General features: G+C 46.1%; 1 protein-coding gene across 1 annotated transcript in view; it reads left to right on the top strand.

Moving 5' to 3' along the window:
- DNAH10 (dynein, axonemal, heavy chain 10) overlaps positions 1-16,915 on the top strand; it is a 210,003-nt gene that overhangs the window by 134,492 nt on the left and 58,596 nt on the right. Inside the window, exons 36-43 of the mRNA XM_006865476.1 lie at positions 97-215; positions 1,464-1,622; positions 7,172-7,307; positions 9,146-9,268; positions 10,406-10,540; positions 11,003-11,219; positions 14,386-14,505; positions 15,404-15,549. Coding sequence (XP_006865538.1) covers positions 97-215; positions 1,464-1,622; positions 7,172-7,307; positions 9,146-9,268; positions 10,406-10,540; positions 11,003-11,219; positions 14,386-14,505; positions 15,404-15,549 — 1,155 coding nt within the window. The remainder of the gene's footprint in view (positions 1-96; positions 216-1,463; positions 1,623-7,171; positions 7,308-9,145; positions 9,269-10,405; positions 10,541-11,002; positions 11,220-14,385; positions 14,506-15,403; positions 15,550-16,915) is intronic.

Raw genomic sequence — 16,915 nt, 5'->3', positions numbered from 1 at the left:
TGTCGGAGAATGTGAATTATACCTCACCCAAGCTGTTTTTGTGCTTCGTTTTGTTTTTAATGTGATGTAACCACTTGTCTCCATGCATCCCCATAGGTGGACAAAGTGGTTCAGATGTTCGAGACCATGTTGACACGTCACACGACCATGGTGGTGGGGCCCACCAGAGGGGGCAAGTCCGTGGTCATCAATGCTCTGTGCCAGGCCCAGACCAAGTGAGTGGGCCCCATGGCGGGCGCATCTCCACAGGGAGGCGGTGGCAGTAGCACCCAGTGTCACTCGGTTCTGATTTATTTCTTGCCAGGGTCAGTCTGTCCAAACACCCCTTCAAACTCAGTCTTTACTTGTTGCATTGTTGATTTAACGAACGCTGATTTAGACTAAGTGCAGAACACTGACCTGCCCCGGTTTCTGGATGTTATTGCTGTTGGTATAAGTGCTGTGGAGTTGGTTCTGACCCATAGCGATCCTTCATAGGATTTCTGAGGAAGCAGCTGGTGGGTTTGAACTGCCAGTCTTACCGTTAGCAGTCCAGTGTTTATCCCACGGTGCCACTGTATAAAATTATCTGATTGATTATGATTATGTGATTGCCGTTTGTTCTGATTTGGGTATAAGCCGTCAGTAGATGGTGGCCGTGGACCATGCCCAGCCATCCTGCGTCTCATTCTTGACTCTGGTTAATTCCTTGTTTGGTAACTTCTAGAACGATCACATGCCTATATGTTTGTATCTATGAAATTATCATCTGCATGTTCTTAGACTAGTTATGATATGGAGTATTTGAGAACTGTGTTCCATGCACCAATAATCAGGAAACATTTGCACAGGTGAAGAACACTGGTGGCTCAGAGATTAAGCTCCCAGCTGCTAACCTAGAGGTCAGTGCTTCAAACCCACCAGCCACTCCATTAGGGAGAAGCGAGGCAGCTGCTTCTGTAAAGATGGTGGTCTTGGGCACCCCATGGGTCAGTTTCGCTCTGTCCCCCAGGGTCACTTGGAGTCATAATCAGCCTGATGGCGGTGGGTTTGTGTTTGGTTTTAAATTTTATGCAAATTGTAAAATACAGAACAATAGTTATGAACATGTAATTCATGAAGGGGCTTCAAAAAGATTTGTGGGAAGATACAACTAGAAGGTAATGTTATTTTACCACGGAGTTTTGGAAGCCCCTGTTTACATGAGTAATTAGTGGTTTCATTATGAATCCGTGGGTGTGAAAGTCACATGAGATTAGCTTTCTGCTGCCTTCAGAAGGCAGAGCTCCTTTCAGTTCAGATCCGGTCTGTGTTGGAATCCCTGTTTGTAATGAATCATGGGTCCGTTATGTTTAGTGTAACTGTGAACCTGGTTTGAATTTTGGACTGGACTTGAAACCCTCAGTCAAGTGTAACACCAACTCCGCACACAGACGGTCAGATCATTCTCCTATTGTCGCGGCTGACGCATCTCTCTGATTTAGGCTTGGGCTGCTGACAAAGCTGTACGTCCTGAACCCCAAAGCTGTGAGTGTCATAGAACTCTACGGCATCCTGGATCCTTCCACCCGGGACTGGACAGACGGAGTGCTGTCAAACATCTTCAGAGAGATCAACAAGCCAACGGATAAGCAGGAGCGCAAGTGAGTATCCGAGGAAGGAAGAGCCTGAGTTCATTCATGGTGTTGTTTCCCACTACTGTTGAGTCAGCCCAACTCATGGCTACCTTACTTATTATGTACACCACCCGGCCCTGTGCCAAGCCCGTGACCGGTTACAGATTGGACCATTGTGAGCCGTAGGGCTTTTCATGGACTGATGCTCAGAAGTGTGTGTCTCCAGACCTTTCTTCCTAGTCTTAGTCAGAAGTTCTGCTGAAGCCTGTTGAGCAGTACAACAACCTGCAAGCCTCCTCCAACCAAAGAGTGATGGCTATGTGTCAGGTGCATCGGCCAGAAATGAAGGCGAGAGTCTTCTCCTGGAATCGCTGTTAGTTTATTAGAACTGCAAGTACTAGTTAGGGTTGTCAGTACTAGTTAATTAGAATTACAAGTATGGCAAGATGTAGAGTTGTCTTGGAAGGTCCTGCTTGGGCCCTGTCAGACCTGAGATTCAAATCCCAGAGGCTCTGCTTCTGAAGTTGTAGCCTCCCCTGGACCAGTGTTTCTCAGTCACCTGGCGTGGCTGGTACTGAGGTAGTCCTCGTCTTACTTACCTCAGAGGAAACCCAGCCCTGGGGAGGTGAGGATACCTGCTCCCAGGTCAGGCACTTGAACTCACTCATCAAATCACATTGAAAAAAAAAAGACAGGTTAAAAAATAAAAATAAAAAATCGTAAATAACAAAAGTCTGAAGTTCCAGACTGATGACTTTTAAAACTGGCCTTTATTTTTGGGCACAGTGTGAGGTTTATAGAAAACCTGGGCAGTAAGTACAGAGATAAGCCATGGAGACGTTGTCTCCCCGGGTCACAGGGTCACATCTTGCATTGATGTGGTTTGTACCTTCGTTAAAACAAATGGGCCAATACAAGGGTCTTAAAAAAGGGTGTGAAAAAATCCCGTCCTCTTTTAATTCCATTTTCCAGAAAGTTTTTGGTCCAGGCACATGTCATTTTCCTGCATGCCACAGATATTGCAGTTTTTACAAATTGAAGGTTTGCTAACACAATTTTTCCATCACCACGTGGTTCACTTTGCATCTCTTTATCCAGTTTTTGCCATTCTCATAATATTTCAAACTTTTTCATAAAGCTGTTGTACACTTCATAGATTACAGTCTAATAGGTTGGTGTTGTTAAGTGTTGTCGAGTTGGTTTCAACTCATAGCAGCTCTGTACAGGGTTTCCAAGGCAGTAAATCTCTGCAGGAGCAGAAAGCCTCACATTTCTTCCACGGAGCAGCTGACAGCCTTGGACAGTCTAGTGTAGTCTTTATTTCTCATGCACTAGGAGGCCTGGTGTGGCGCTGTGGGTTAATGCCCCAGACTGCAAAGCTGTTTGAACTGCAAGGTCGGTGGTTCAAGCTCACCAGCGACTCCTTGGAAACCCTATACAGGGTCGCTATGGGTTGGAATCGACTCGACAGCACTTAACAACAACAGGAACCCAAAACCTTTGTGTGACACGCTGGAACCAAACCCTCCTTATTCCCAAGGTCTGTCTGTACAGGGTCATAACTAAGGTCATAACGTAGGCTTGACTCTTTGGGTTAGACAGGCCTGTGAGATTTGGAAAGCCATAATGCCACGTGTCTGCCATCACAGTAAGATACCCTGGGCTCTGCCTGCGTATCCGTCTTCCGCTCTTCCTGAACCCCTGGCACCTGGGGCCTGTCGCCACAGCTTTGCCTTTTCCAGACTGTCACGTGGTTGGTGTTATACTGTACAGCCCCTATCTGACTGACTTGTTTCACCTAACAGCATGCGGTTACTTAGAGTGAGTCTGTGCTCTTCAGTAGCTTGGTAGCTCGTTTCTTTTTATCACCACATGTGAGTATTGTATGGATGTACTAGGTGCTTATCCATTCACCCATTGAAAAAACGTCTTGATTGCTTCCAATTGTTTGGCAGTTCTGTAAGCTCCACTCATGTCTTTTAGGATAAACCGTCTTTAGCAATCGTTCCCTGATCCTGGATTCACGCCAGGACCTCACATTGTGAACAGCTGCCCTTCTCTTTGCTGTCTAAATTGTCTAGTGCTGTTTAGCAGAAATACCACAAGCGGATGGCTTTAACCAACAAATTGATTCTCTCACAGTTTAGGAAGCTGGAAGTTCACCTTCAGGGTGTCAGCTCTAGGGGGAGGTTTTCTGTCTCTATCCTTGTCTCTGGAGGAAGAGCTTGGCCTCCTTTCAACATCTGTGGGCCCAGGAGTCCTTGGAGATCTACATGGGTCTTGGCAGGAATCTTCCCCTCGGTATAGGAGGGTCTCAGTATAGGGAACCTAGTTTCAAAGGATGCACTCTGTTTCCTGACCCTTTGTTCTTCGTACTTCTCTTCTTAGTTCTTTGCATCTCTCTACTTTTATTTCTTGTGAGATAAAAAGTGGAGTCCTCGTGTGACACTGTACGATAAGCACTCCACCCCAAGGTCAGTTTGAACCACAGGCAATGGTTCAAACTCACTAGCCGCTCCTCGGAAGCCCTATATAAGGGTTGGAACCGACTTGACGGCACTTAGAAGATGAGAGGTGCCATAGTCCTTAAATCAAGACTATGAGCTGAGTATTGCAATATTCGATCCATTACATCCCACCGCAGTCCCCTTACAATCGATTGGCTATCCCATCCCATGATGGCTTAGCTGCCAAATTGCACAATTACGTAACTGCTACGTCTCTGAGTATTAGTCATCAAGCTGACTGATACTTGTTGGGCATAATTGAGTGGTGTCTCAGGCTTCTGTTACCTTCTCGGTATTGACCTCCAGGTTGTTTGTAGAATGCCCTGAGTTTGCGAGGGTCTGATGCTCCCCCAGGGCCACATGCAGCCACTGCATCTTTGGTAACGGTGTTGCAGCAATGATGTGTTGTCCTCACGTCATGTCTTCAAAGGCACACGGCTCAGGTTTGCCCTGTGCTTGGTGAGGCTAACATCGATCATCCATATACGGTGCTGTCTGCCTTTCTCCCCTCTGAAAAGGATATGCAGTCTGTGGGGACATACCCTAAGTCTAGCCTGTAGAAATCTGTTTCTCATCAAACCTTTGCCAACCAGTTTAGTATCAATTGACAATAGTTGGTTATAATATTCCTACGATAGTTCTAAACTGGAGGTTTTCTATTAGGACAACTAGTGAAATATTAATGTGAACTATGTATTAGACAGGAGTATTGCATCGATGTTAAATATTTAAAATTTGATCACTGTACTATGGTTATAGATAAGAAGGTGGAGATTATTTTTAGAAAACACATGCTAAAGTAATTAGGAATAAAGAGACATTGTATCCAGAACTTGCTGTCCAGTGATTCAAAGAGAGAGAAAAAACACAAATTTAGAAGAAAAAAACAAAAACCCACAACTAGAGAATTTGGGTGAAAAGTATATGGGAGTTCTTTGTACTGTTCTATTCTTGTCACTCTGTAAGTTCAAGATTTTAAAAAGAAAAAAATGCTGGTGGAAAAAAAAAACACCTCAAAATGTTAATACTGCAGAAAATCCAACTATAGCTTACCTCATTTTACTGAGTTTTGCTTTATTGCACTTTGCAGATAATGTGTGTTTTACAAATAGGTTTGTGACAACTCTGTGTTGAACAAGTCTGCTGGCACTATTTTCCCAGTAGCATGTGTTCACTTCATGTCTTGTTGACACATTTTGATCATTCTCACAATATTTCATACACTTTCTTCATGTTCTTGTACACTGAGTATAATGTAAACATAATTTCTATATGTACCGGGGAAGGAAAACAATGGTGAAACTCACTTTATTGTGATATTTGTATCACTGAGGAGGTCTGGAACCAAACCCACAACATCTCCAATGTATGTCTAATGTCTGTATTTATACCTGTCAATTCAGTGGAAGCCGTATCAATCACCATTCCATCACAATTAAGGGTGCAATTGACCTTTGAGCGTGAACTTTGCTGTGATGTAGCTCATTGAAGAGTAACAGTAGATGGAATACTTGGCTTTGGAGCCAAAGTAGATCTACAGTCAGGACAGATGGAAACCAGGGTTGTAAACTCAGGTGCTTCCAGGGCCCCAGCAGGTAACAGTTACCTGGGTACATGGAGTGCTTCCCTTTTTATCTGGACTTTGCCATAAGAAGAGCCAGACTGGTCAGAATCCGTGTAAACGGCAACTCAGCTTCTGCAGTTTGTTACCATGTAGAACGCAGGCCCTTAGGAGACCTGCCAGGTAGCCAGAGAAACAGGAAATCTAGATTGTCATTTAAAGTTTTCTGATTCTTAAATGTCAGCAACTTATTACCACAGTACGAGTCCTGGTGTGGCTCTATGAGATAAAGCATTGGACCACAAGGTCAGTTTGAACTTCACGGTTAGCAATTCAAAGTTACCATCCATTCCTCAGAAACCCTATACAGGGCTGCTGTAAGCTGTAGCTGACTTGATGGTACTTAACAACAACAATGAAAACAGCGTTTCTATGTCATGTAGGCCAAAGTTCTGAATAAAGTAGGGTGCTCAGTCTCAGATCTTGGCTACAGAACCTAGGGAAATGATATTCCACAAATGGTGTTAAACACAGGTTCATGTTTCAACCAAGTGGGGACGTCGTGTGACTTCCCCTGACTTCACAAGTGGAAAAGAGAATCAAACTCAAGATCATGAAGTGGAAGTCATACATGCCTTCACCCTACACCCTTCTTCACCCTCTTCTGACACCAACCATCCCTCCCACAGCATTCTCTGCTACACAGCTGGGTTCGACACTCCACTGCAAAGATCACACAGAATTCATAGCAATACTCATAATCGTTAGGGAAGTGAACAGGATCAAAACCAACTGAAGATGCAGCTATTTTCCAGTCAGAAATGCCTCTTCTGTGTAGTACTGCAGACATGCCTCACTCTTGCCTTTAGCCTCCCAGCCCTGTGGCCCCTTGGCCTCTGCCCTGTTCAGGCAAATGTTACCAAGCTCTTTTAGCCAGTCTGTGAATGCCTCCTGCCAATAGGCACTCAGCTGTACTCATTCCATGGATCCAGAGCCCTCAGCTGCTCTGTCCTTCCATGCCACCTTCTCCGTTGTCACTGGCTTTCCAGGTAAGGGTCTCATGCTCCACTCATGCTCTTCCTTTGGATGGTCCTGGGGTCATCTTTTACTGCTTCTACGATGACTTCTTTTAAACCTAACTGGATGGCAACGTGAACCCATCCCAGCCTTAGAGTCCTGTATACCTTGTTTTCATGTCCCCTCCACTCACTTGGTGGGAATTAAGAAGACTTTGAATAGAAGAGTCAGATAAGTAAATTAAAGGCACCATAGCTCCTAATTGGCAGCCCTGGCGGTGTCATGGGGTAGGCATTGGGCTGCTAACCTCAAGGTCAGCAATTCAAACCCACAAGCTACTCTAAGGGAGAAAGGTGAGACTGTCTGCTACGGTCAAGACTTTCTGTCTCAGCAAACCTTGTTTAAGGTGCTGTGAGTTGGATTTGACCCAGCAGTGAGCTGGGGGATTGGTTTTCTGGAAGCCATGGCTCAGTGTCGTGTGGTTACAACAGGTACATTTTATTTGATGGTGATGTGGATGCTCTGTGGGTGGAGAACATGAACTCCGTGATGGATGACAACAAGCTGTTGACGTTGGCCAACGGGGAAAGGATTCGCCTTCAAGCACACTGTGCTCTCCTCTTTGAGGCAAGTAGTGAGTAAAACTAATTTTGAACTCAAGCTTTTTTTTTTTTTTTCCTTTCAGGTTTTAAAACTCTTTATTTGCATATTAAAAACTGTGCATTCCAATAATTAAAATTATTTGAACAAAAGAGTAGAACCCTGATTAAACTGCCGCTTTACACCTGCAGGACACCTAGGACCAGCTCTGCTTTTACTGGCTTTATTTTGTTTGTTGTCGTCCCACCCAGCTTCTTCCTTCAACATACAAATTCCTTTTCCTTCCCTGCCAGCCAGAAGGGCCAATGGGAGTGGCAGGCGCCGCCTTCCTTTTCAGTTGCTCTCAAGTCTTGGATGTGAATAGGGGCAGCACAGTCATTTAAACACAATCCAACCCCTTTGCATCTTACAGAATTAAAAGGAGGAAAATAAGGCACTGCCTGTGGAATGCTCAGTGCATGTCGGGGCTGTTCCATTACCACCTGCCCACCTGCTCCTCCTGTTCCATCGTTTCTTTTGAAGGCAGTGGATTTACCTCTTGCGTTTCTGTCTTCTTCAGTTTTCACTTATGAATCCCTCAATCTCAGTCGCATAATACAGAAGTTTATCATGATTAAAACTCCTTGCTTTTTTCCTGGTACCCTCTTCCATCTTTATTACATGCTTGAGGCAGCTCCTTGTCACTCTTGGGTTGAATGCTTTCCATAGTATAGGTAATAAATATGTTCAGCGTGCTATTTCTGCTTTACCAAGTTTGTATATTATCTGTTGGTTGGCTGCAATGAGGGTCAGGATTCATGTCTTATATCGTCTTTTCTTCTTCAGAACAATATATTATTAAATCAGTCATCAGTAAACATGGATGAATACGACAATATAATTTCGTCCAGAACCAGCTAGTATGCTGGGAGTGCTTTCTCTGAGAGCCGTTTGTTTTACCCGGAGTTTCTAATTGCTTTCCTTTTCATCTCACACGTTCTGCCTTTATCTTATCCTTATTTCTTCTTCAAAATTTCTGTCAAAACAAATGTCTGTTGAGTCTCCCTTTTTCTTCTTTAGAGAACTACCCCCGACCCCCACCCCAGACTTCCATCTCCTGGTTACAGTATGGAATAAGGACCCTGGTTGTGATACCGAGCACATGCCTTCAGGGCCTGAGTCACAATTGTGACCCTGGGGGTTCTTTTAAGAAGAATGACTTTCTTACCTTAGCCAGCAAAATGAGTCTTTGACTGACTGAAATGTTTCTCTTTTTCATACAGAGAGAGAGAGTGACAAGGGAGTTAATCATGCTGATTTGAATGAATACTTTATTACGTTTCATACTATGTGATCTTAACTATATATAAAAAATATAGAGGAGAAAAACCTGAAGGGAGGAAACAGAACTCTGCAAGACCATGTTTGTCACTGTGTGGTGGGGTTTTTTGTAAACAGTGTTTTATTGTATTTCCGGTGGAGGTGTACCGCATTTCACAAGGTCTGCAGACGTTGGTCATTGTCCTTGGCTGTGGTCTTCACAGTGCGTGAACATTCTCATTGTTTCTGTTGTGGTGGTTCTGCTTTGTGTGGTAGGATTTTTTTTTTCTTCTTCTTCTTCTTTGTGCCTTTTGATTTTTCCCAGGCAGTTAAAAATAACAGCATCCCATATTGTAGGAATGTTTCACATGCATTTTATAGTAAGAGGAAACTGAAGAGCCGTGATAGTGATAGCCTTCCCATTACACACCGGAATCCTTGAGTAGGAGTTGCACACAAAAGCGGCCTTAGCTTTTATGCACCTGAGAAAACTTTGTGTAAGACAAGGCCCTTAGTTCAAAAGCCTGTAGGCATGACCGATGTTTTTTCTTGTCAAATTTCTCCAGGTTGGAGATTTACAATATGCGTCTCCTGCCACCGTGTCTCGATGTGGGATGGTTTATGTGGATCCAAAGAACTTGAAATACGAGCCATACTGGAAAAAATGGGTCAATCAAATACAGAACAAGGTGAAATGTGTTTCTAAAATGAACGGAAAGTTACGCAAGTTGGGTGAACATAACTCAGAGGGAGGCATGTTTGTAGTTGGAAGGCATGACCTTGACTTGCCCATGACCTTGAACACTTCAACACTCTCATCAGCATACTGGATGAAAACATGGTTGTCAGGATATTTCCATATAGTTCTTAGCCGGCAGGATTAGGTCGTGATTTCATGGTCTAGACTAAGAGTTGGGAAACGCTCTGTGAGAGGGCAAAGAGTAACCATTGGAGACTTTGTGGCTCATATAGTTTCTTTTACAACTGCCTAATTCTGCCATTGTTTCCTAAGGCAGCCATCGACAGTAAGTAAATGAATAGGCCTAGCTGTTTACCAATAAAACCTCCCTAATAAACCCAGATGACAGGCCAGTTGACATGGGACACCCCTTTGCAGCCTCTGATTCAGACACGACCCGCTGTTGAGAGGCACGTCTCCGGGAGGTGCCCATCACCTCACACTTGTTCAGTGCATTCAGTGCAGTGCGAAGGACCTATCTTGTCATGTTTCACTGGCTCTCGCTTGGCTCCTAGAAAACGTGTGTTTGCTCAATGGTAGGCTTCATTGAGAGGCTGTGAGAACCCCCTGTGTAGAATGGTGGCCTGGCCACATGCAGGACACCCTGTCCACATCCTCTACAAGGGCCACCAAGCTGGTGAGGAAGGAACTGGAAACCTGCACATAAGAGGAAACGAAGGAAAGAGACCAGGGCCACTTGCCATGCTGTCGTGGGAGAGGGAGCTGTCTGAGGACTCACACAGTCCCTGCTGTGACCGATGCATCAGCAGAGGGTCCTCCCATGTTACCCGAACGCTAAGATGCTCAGTCCCCCACTACTGTCAAATGGGATCTGTTATCCCTCCTCCCTGCTCCCAGGGTCGAGAGACAGGCTCCTGGCAATGAAGCAAAATGCTTCACAATCAACTGACAGTATACTGTAGAAGCCAAATCTCTCCACAGATCTGGCATCATGATCATGGTTTACGTATCACCCCAATGATCATTCCTCAGGAGCTTCTTCTTTTTGGAGAAGCAAAGCTTTCTACTCCCTTTCATAGAAACAGAACGAGCCCTTGAGACTGCTCAGGGATCCCCTCTTTTATAGACAGAGCAAGGCGATTTACAGCGTCTCTTTGAGAAGTATGTGCCCTATCTCATCAGTGTGATCGTGGAAGGAATAGTGGACGGCCGACAAGGAGAGAAGCTGAAGACGATCGTTCCTCAGACAGACCTCAACATGGTAAGAAAGGATCACTGTTGTTGGCAGACAGAACTGCTTCACTGTAGACAGACCCACAGTGGGCTCTTTAGCTCAAGTGGAGCAGTCCAGGTTTTAGTCATCATGGAACATACGGGCACTTCCCTTTGGGACACTGTGCAAGATAAGATGTTGGACTTTGTCTGACAATAAGAGTGGCCCATGTCCCCAGGTGGTGCAAATGGATAAGCACTTGACTCTTCAAACCTACCCAGAGGTACCTTGGAAGCACCTGGGTTGCTCATTTGCTTCTGGAAGCTCTGTGGTGTACACATGCAGTTACTGTGGGTCGGATTCAATATACCAGCAACTTAAAAAAAAAAAAAAGCAGAAAAAAAATACATTCCCGTTGCTCTGCGGTCTGGGTTCCTAGGGTTTATGACTGGAAATGACCACTTAGGGTTCGAGTCTATGTTCTCAACCAGGTGTTTTCCTGTGAACCAGGTCACCCAGCTGACCAAGATGCTGGATGCGTTGCTAGAAGGAGAAATCGAAGACTCCGACCTCCTGGAATGCTTCTTCCTCGAGGCGCTCTACTGCTCCCTGGGGGCCTGCCTGTTGGAGGAGGGCAGGGTGAAATTTGATGAGAGTGTTAAACGCCTGGCTTCTCTGTCTGCCGTTGACACAGATGGTGTCTGGGCCGGTCCTGGGGAGTTGCCAGGTAAGCGTGGAGTGCCTTTTGTTCTGCTCAGAGAGTTCTGTGTGAGACCTTCCTTCTCCATATTTATGCCTCTATGGGCTTTCCAGCTCGTTTGCTTTTGTAGAGAAACGTGCCTCATGTTTGGAGCATCTGGTAGAACCCCCAGGAGAAGGTAAAGCACGTGATCTGCTCTGTGGGAGCCAAAGTCAGTGGAATGGCCTCTCTGTGAAGGCGCAACCCTCTCACCTGCATGAAGGCTCTTCTTCCTTCTCTATGTTCAAGCTCTGTCTATTGCGCAATATGCGTGACTTTCAGTGTCTTCTCCCTGGCTCCGTTATGTTTTATAACCGTCTCTCTTTAAAGTTCCACAGTTTAATTCATCTGCTGTTTTCCTGAGTATTTGCCCAGCTCTGATTTCTAGCTTACTTAGGAAATAATCATATTAAGCTTTAGATTTTTCCCTGTGGAAAATAAGCATTGTCAAAGGACTGTGTTTGCACTTGTTGTTGAGTTGGTTCTGACTCACGGCAACCCTGTGAACAACAGAACTACACTGTGCTGTCCGGCCCCATCCTCACGGTCATTGCTGGCCTTGAGCCCGGTGTTGCAGCCGCCGTCAGTCCATCTTGCTGAGGGTCTTCCTCTTCCTTGCTGACTCTGTGCTTTACTAAGCATGGGGTCCTTCTCCAGGAACTGGTCTCTCCTGATACCGTGCCCAAAGTACATGAGACGAAGTCTTGCCATCCTTACTGCTAAGGAGTACTGTGGCTTTACTTTTTCCATTTAAATATATACATGTTGTTCTCATGGTAGTCCACTGAGTGCTGGCGTGGTGCTTGGGTTAATACGCTGGACTGCAAAGTTGGTTTGAACCACAGGGTTGGCGGTTCAAGTTCACCAGTTGCTCCTCAGAAACCCTATACAGGGTTGTTATACAGGGTTGCTGTGAGTCGGAACCAACTCGATGGCACTTAACAACAACATGTATATATTTAAATGTCTACATTTTCTTGATTGTCCTTTGGCTAGTGAATCAGGAAGACCAATGAAGAATTAATACGTTTGAATTATGGTGTTGACAAAAATGATGGTTATACTGTGGGCTGCCATGTTGTTGTTGTGAAGTGCTGTCGAGTCGGTTCCGACCTGTAGTGACCCTGTATAGGGTTTCCGAGGACCCTGCAGTTGAAATAGACTTTGCAGCCCAGCACATTAACGTGCAGCTCCACACCAGGACTCCATGTGCCACATATGTAGACATGTTAGAACCCTTCCTTTTTCATCTCTTACTGCCACTTGAACATGGCCTGGCAGGTAGGTAAGCGTCTCGATGAGTTCTGGGATCATTGCCTGGACGATCTGTTCAGGCCCCATCATCTCAGTCATGATGGCTCTACCCCTCAGCTTCTCTCGGATGGTTCCTGTCGCTCCTCCCCACCAGACAGGAGCCTCCCCAACAAACCACCATGTCTCTACTCTCAGCTCCTCAAAGCCATCTTTCCATGGTAGCTAAACTGACCTTCCGTAAAGGCCAGTCTGATCACGTCTCCTGCTTTAATGGCCCAGTGACCCAGTGCCCTTGGGGTGGAGAAGGAGCACGTCACAGTGGCTTACCAGGCCCTTGATGACATGACCCTGTGGCCTTTCTGCCCCATGCTTCAGGCCCGGACTGCTTTCCCTTCCTCCTTCTCCCCACTGCCTCTGAATCTTCTCTCAAGTTCTGTTCTCCCTACAGTCTCCCAGCTGCCTCACTTCTCTCAGGCCAGGATTACTGATCCTTCAGGTCTCCGACTGCATTGTATTTCCTTTGAGAAACCTTCTGCAGGAGTGTCCAGGGGTTGCCATTACAAGTTCTCCCAAACTAGATGGCTTCACACAGCAGAAATACATCTTCTCCCAGTTCTGGAGAAGTTCAAAACCAGGGTGTTAGCGGAGCTGTGCTCCCTCTGAAAGCTTGGGGGTGGGGTGGGGGGAGAAGGGTGTCCTTCCTAGTGTCTTCCAGCTTCTGAAAGCCCCAGGCATTCCTTGGCTTGTAGCTATGCTACCCCAGTATCTGATTCCCATTGTGTGTGTTTCAGAGTCTCTTCTCTACTTGTGAAGGGACATTAGTCATTGCAGTTAGAACCCCCCCTCCCCCGATCCAGAATGGATTCATCTGAACTCACTGAACCTGCAGTGACCTTTCCAAACAAGATCACATTCTGAGGTTCTGAGTGGACATGATACTCGGTGGGGCACTATTTTAACCAACACCACCTTCATTTTATGTATACTTCTGTTTTATGTATGTTTATATGTACGTATATATAGATACATTATATATATATATAAAATATATATAGTATATATTATAGACACATTATGTACACACACACACATGGAGTCCTGGTGTGGCACTGTGGGTTAATGTGCTGGACTGTAAGTTCGGTTTGAACTGCAAGGTTCAAGGTGGTTCAGACTCACCAGCTGCTCCTCGGAAACCCTATACAGGGTCACTATGGATTGCACTGACTCAACAGCACTTAACAACAACAACAACACACTGTCTTTGGAGTCCCAGTGTGGTGCGGTGGGATAATGCACTAAACCTAAAGATCAGTTTGAACTGTAAGATTGGCAGTTCAAACTCACCAACCACTCCACGGAAACCCTGCACAGGGTCTCTATGAGTGGGAACTGACTAACAACAACAACCACAACACCACACCTTCCTTACAGTGTTGGCTCCAAATGTTTAAAACCAGGGGCAGTGAGTGAAGGTAGTAGCTTGTCGGGAGAGGCTGCGTGAGGAGCTTGCCTTCGAGCCGGGCTTACGTAGCACCCCGCCTTTGAAGGACTAAGGCTTCCCAAACTGCCCACTCATGACTACTCATCTTCCCAGGCCTCTTTCCCACCCCATCTTGGTTGCACACCCATTGCTCCTGTCCCTTCCCGTCGTAGAAGGAAGCACTCTGCATTGAACTAAATGCCTGTTTACTGGCCACTGTCTCTCTCCGCTTGACCTCCCAGCAGTGTCAGGGCAGGAAGCATGCACATCCCAGTACAGGGACGATCCATGAGCACTTCCGCTCATTCTAGGTACGTTGTGAAGCATCTGCCAGTGACGGAGCAGGCAGCTTGGAGAACCAGCTGGCTGCCGCCTTGCCGAGCGTTTGATCACCTTGAAACAGACTGTTGTTCTCCACAGGCCAGCTTCCAACCTTGTACGACTTTCATTTTGATTCCAAACAGAAGAAGTGGATCCCATGGAATAGACTAGTTCCAGAGTACATTCATGTTCCTGAGAAGAAATTTGTTGACATCCTGGGTAAGCGGGGCTGAGCCCGGGCCTTGGCGGATGAGGGTTCAGTCTTGGTGAGGAGTGAGAGCGGTTGCGTGGCCTTTGGGGTGTGACCTCTGATGCCTTTTCTGTGAGTGTGCTCAGTGTCTGAGATGCTCAGCACTCTACCGGGGCAGGTGCTTTCCCTCACGTTCCCACCTCCCACCGTTCCCACCGCAGAGCTGGCCTGGTGTGGGAAGGAGCAGAGAAGAATGAAATAGTGCTTTGTAAGCAGCGCCACCTTGACAAGCCTTGTGTTGGGGCCTTGGCACAGTGCGCTGCATTCTGTGTATTCTAACCAAACTGCTCTGGCTGCTTAGCTACACTGTGGACTGAAGCCATCCCCCATGTGTACGATTGTATCCATTATCTTAGGGAGTAAGACACTGCTATTTCTCAGGAACAAATAGGACCATAAGCGCCCTAGGTAGTCGTGAGCCAAGTGTGATGTGTGGCTGTTTGCTCTCCTCAGAGGAATTTGTTTGGTCAGGAAGCCAAATTCTGTGGGTGTATGAATGACGTAACCATCGGAGAAGGAGAGTGTCTATTACTCCCAGTAGAACACAGAGCTGCAAATGAAGAACAACTTGGGTGTTCTGAATCTGGATCGTGGTCATGATGCCCAACAAGTGGAGATGTGCCCACCTCATCAAATGATGCACCCTAATTGAGTGAACTTTATGGGGTATAAGCTGCAGCCCAATACAGCTCTGAGCAATGATGGTTCAGACAATGAAGTTCTCCTCCGGTGTTCCCCAGATAGGCATTTCCAAGGCCACATCTAGGCTTTCTATTGATGCTCTCTATGGATTCTCTGAAACTCCAAGTTTCCAAATACGCACAGTACTTGGACTTCCTGGGATGCTAACATTCTTCATCTTTTTAGTTCACACAGTGGATACAACCCGCACAACCTGGATGTTGGAGCAAGTGGTTAAAATTAAGCAGCCTGTTCTTTTGGTTGGTGAATCTGGTACATCTAAGACCGCCACCACACAGAACTTCCTCAAAAATATGAACGAAGAGCTGAATGTAAGTCATTGTTTGTATTCGTTTGCTATGCCTATGGAACAAATTATCCCCAAAACGTAATGACTTAGCATGGCTTCTGTGGGTCTGGGGTCCAGGAGTGGCTTAGCTGAACAGCTCCAGCTTGGGGTCTCTTGTGAGGTTGCGTTCTGTTGTTGGCAGAGTTGCCAGCATCCGAGGGCTTGACCCACCGTCACTTGTGTTTGAAGCTTCCTTTTCCAGACTCAGGATGGCTTTGTGCATTTCCTCTCATCTGATAGACTTCTGTGAAGTCAGCTGGGTGGGTGTCACTAAAATCACCACATCGATGAGGGAAACCAAGTTCTGCAGACCTAAGAGACTTTTCTAGATGTTTCACAAAAGTGAAATCATTCGATATTTCTCTAAGCACTTTAGTATTTTTGTCCTGGTGTGGCGCTGTAGGGTAATGATCTGGACCATAAGGTCACTTTGAACCACCAGACTGATGGTTCAAACTCACCAGCTACTCCTTGGAAACCCTACACAGGGATGCTATGAATTGGAAACTGACTCGACAGCACTTCACAACAACAACAAAAGCAAGAATATCTCCTTCCTTTTGGTACAGTGTATGCCCTGCTTCTACTTCCCACTGCCTGACCTCAATCTACCCATCTGTCCATTCATCTGTTTATCCATCCACTTGACCACATATTTATTCATTCCTCCACTCATCCATTAATTTGTTCATCCTTCCAGCTGTGCAAATGTCTCTCCATCCATCCACGTATCTGTTACCCACCCCCCACCCCCTAGCCTCCCTTTTGGTAGGCTGAGGTCCCCTAGCTAGAACCAGCAGCGCCCAGACCCACCGCTGCTGAGCGCAGCTGCTTCCAAGGCCCAGATGTGGCAGCCCATCACTGGCTCCTTCACCTGCCAGTAGGAAGGAGCTCTTTCTGTTTTGTTGTTGTTGTGAAGCACCACGGAGTCGGTTCTAACTCACAGCAACCCTGTATGGGGTTTCCAAGGAACAGCTGGTGGCTTTGAACTGCCGACCTTATGGTTAGAAGTCCAGTGCTTATCCTACAGCACGACACCAGACTCCTGTTCCCACTTTAGCAGTTACAAACGTGGAAGCGTGTGGTATTCCTCCAAGTACTTTATGTGGTAAATCCCCAAGTACTTGATGATTTTGTTCCTGCTGCAGCAGTTGCAACATAATGAGGTACTTGTGGAAACACTGCATGCTTCCACTTTCCTGAAATATCTAGACACAGCAAATCCATTATGACACAAGAGGTTTAGTGGGTACCAGGGCCTAGGAGGAGAGGAGAGGAGGGTCGGAGTTACACAACATTAAGCCAGCTCTATGTCTATACAGGGAGTTCTGGTGTGGCGCTGTGGGTTA

The sequence above is a fragment of the Chrysochloris asiatica genome, unplaced genomic scaffold, assembly GCF_000296735.1.
Source record: "Chrysochloris asiatica unplaced genomic scaffold, ChrAsi1.0 scaffold00078, whole genome shotgun sequence".
NCBI lineage: Eukaryota > Metazoa > Chordata > Mammalia > Afrosoricida > Chrysochloridae > Chrysochloris > Chrysochloris asiatica.
The sequence above is the reverse complement of the archived record's forward strand: the minus strand, read 5'-3'. Positions and strand labels throughout refer to the sequence as shown.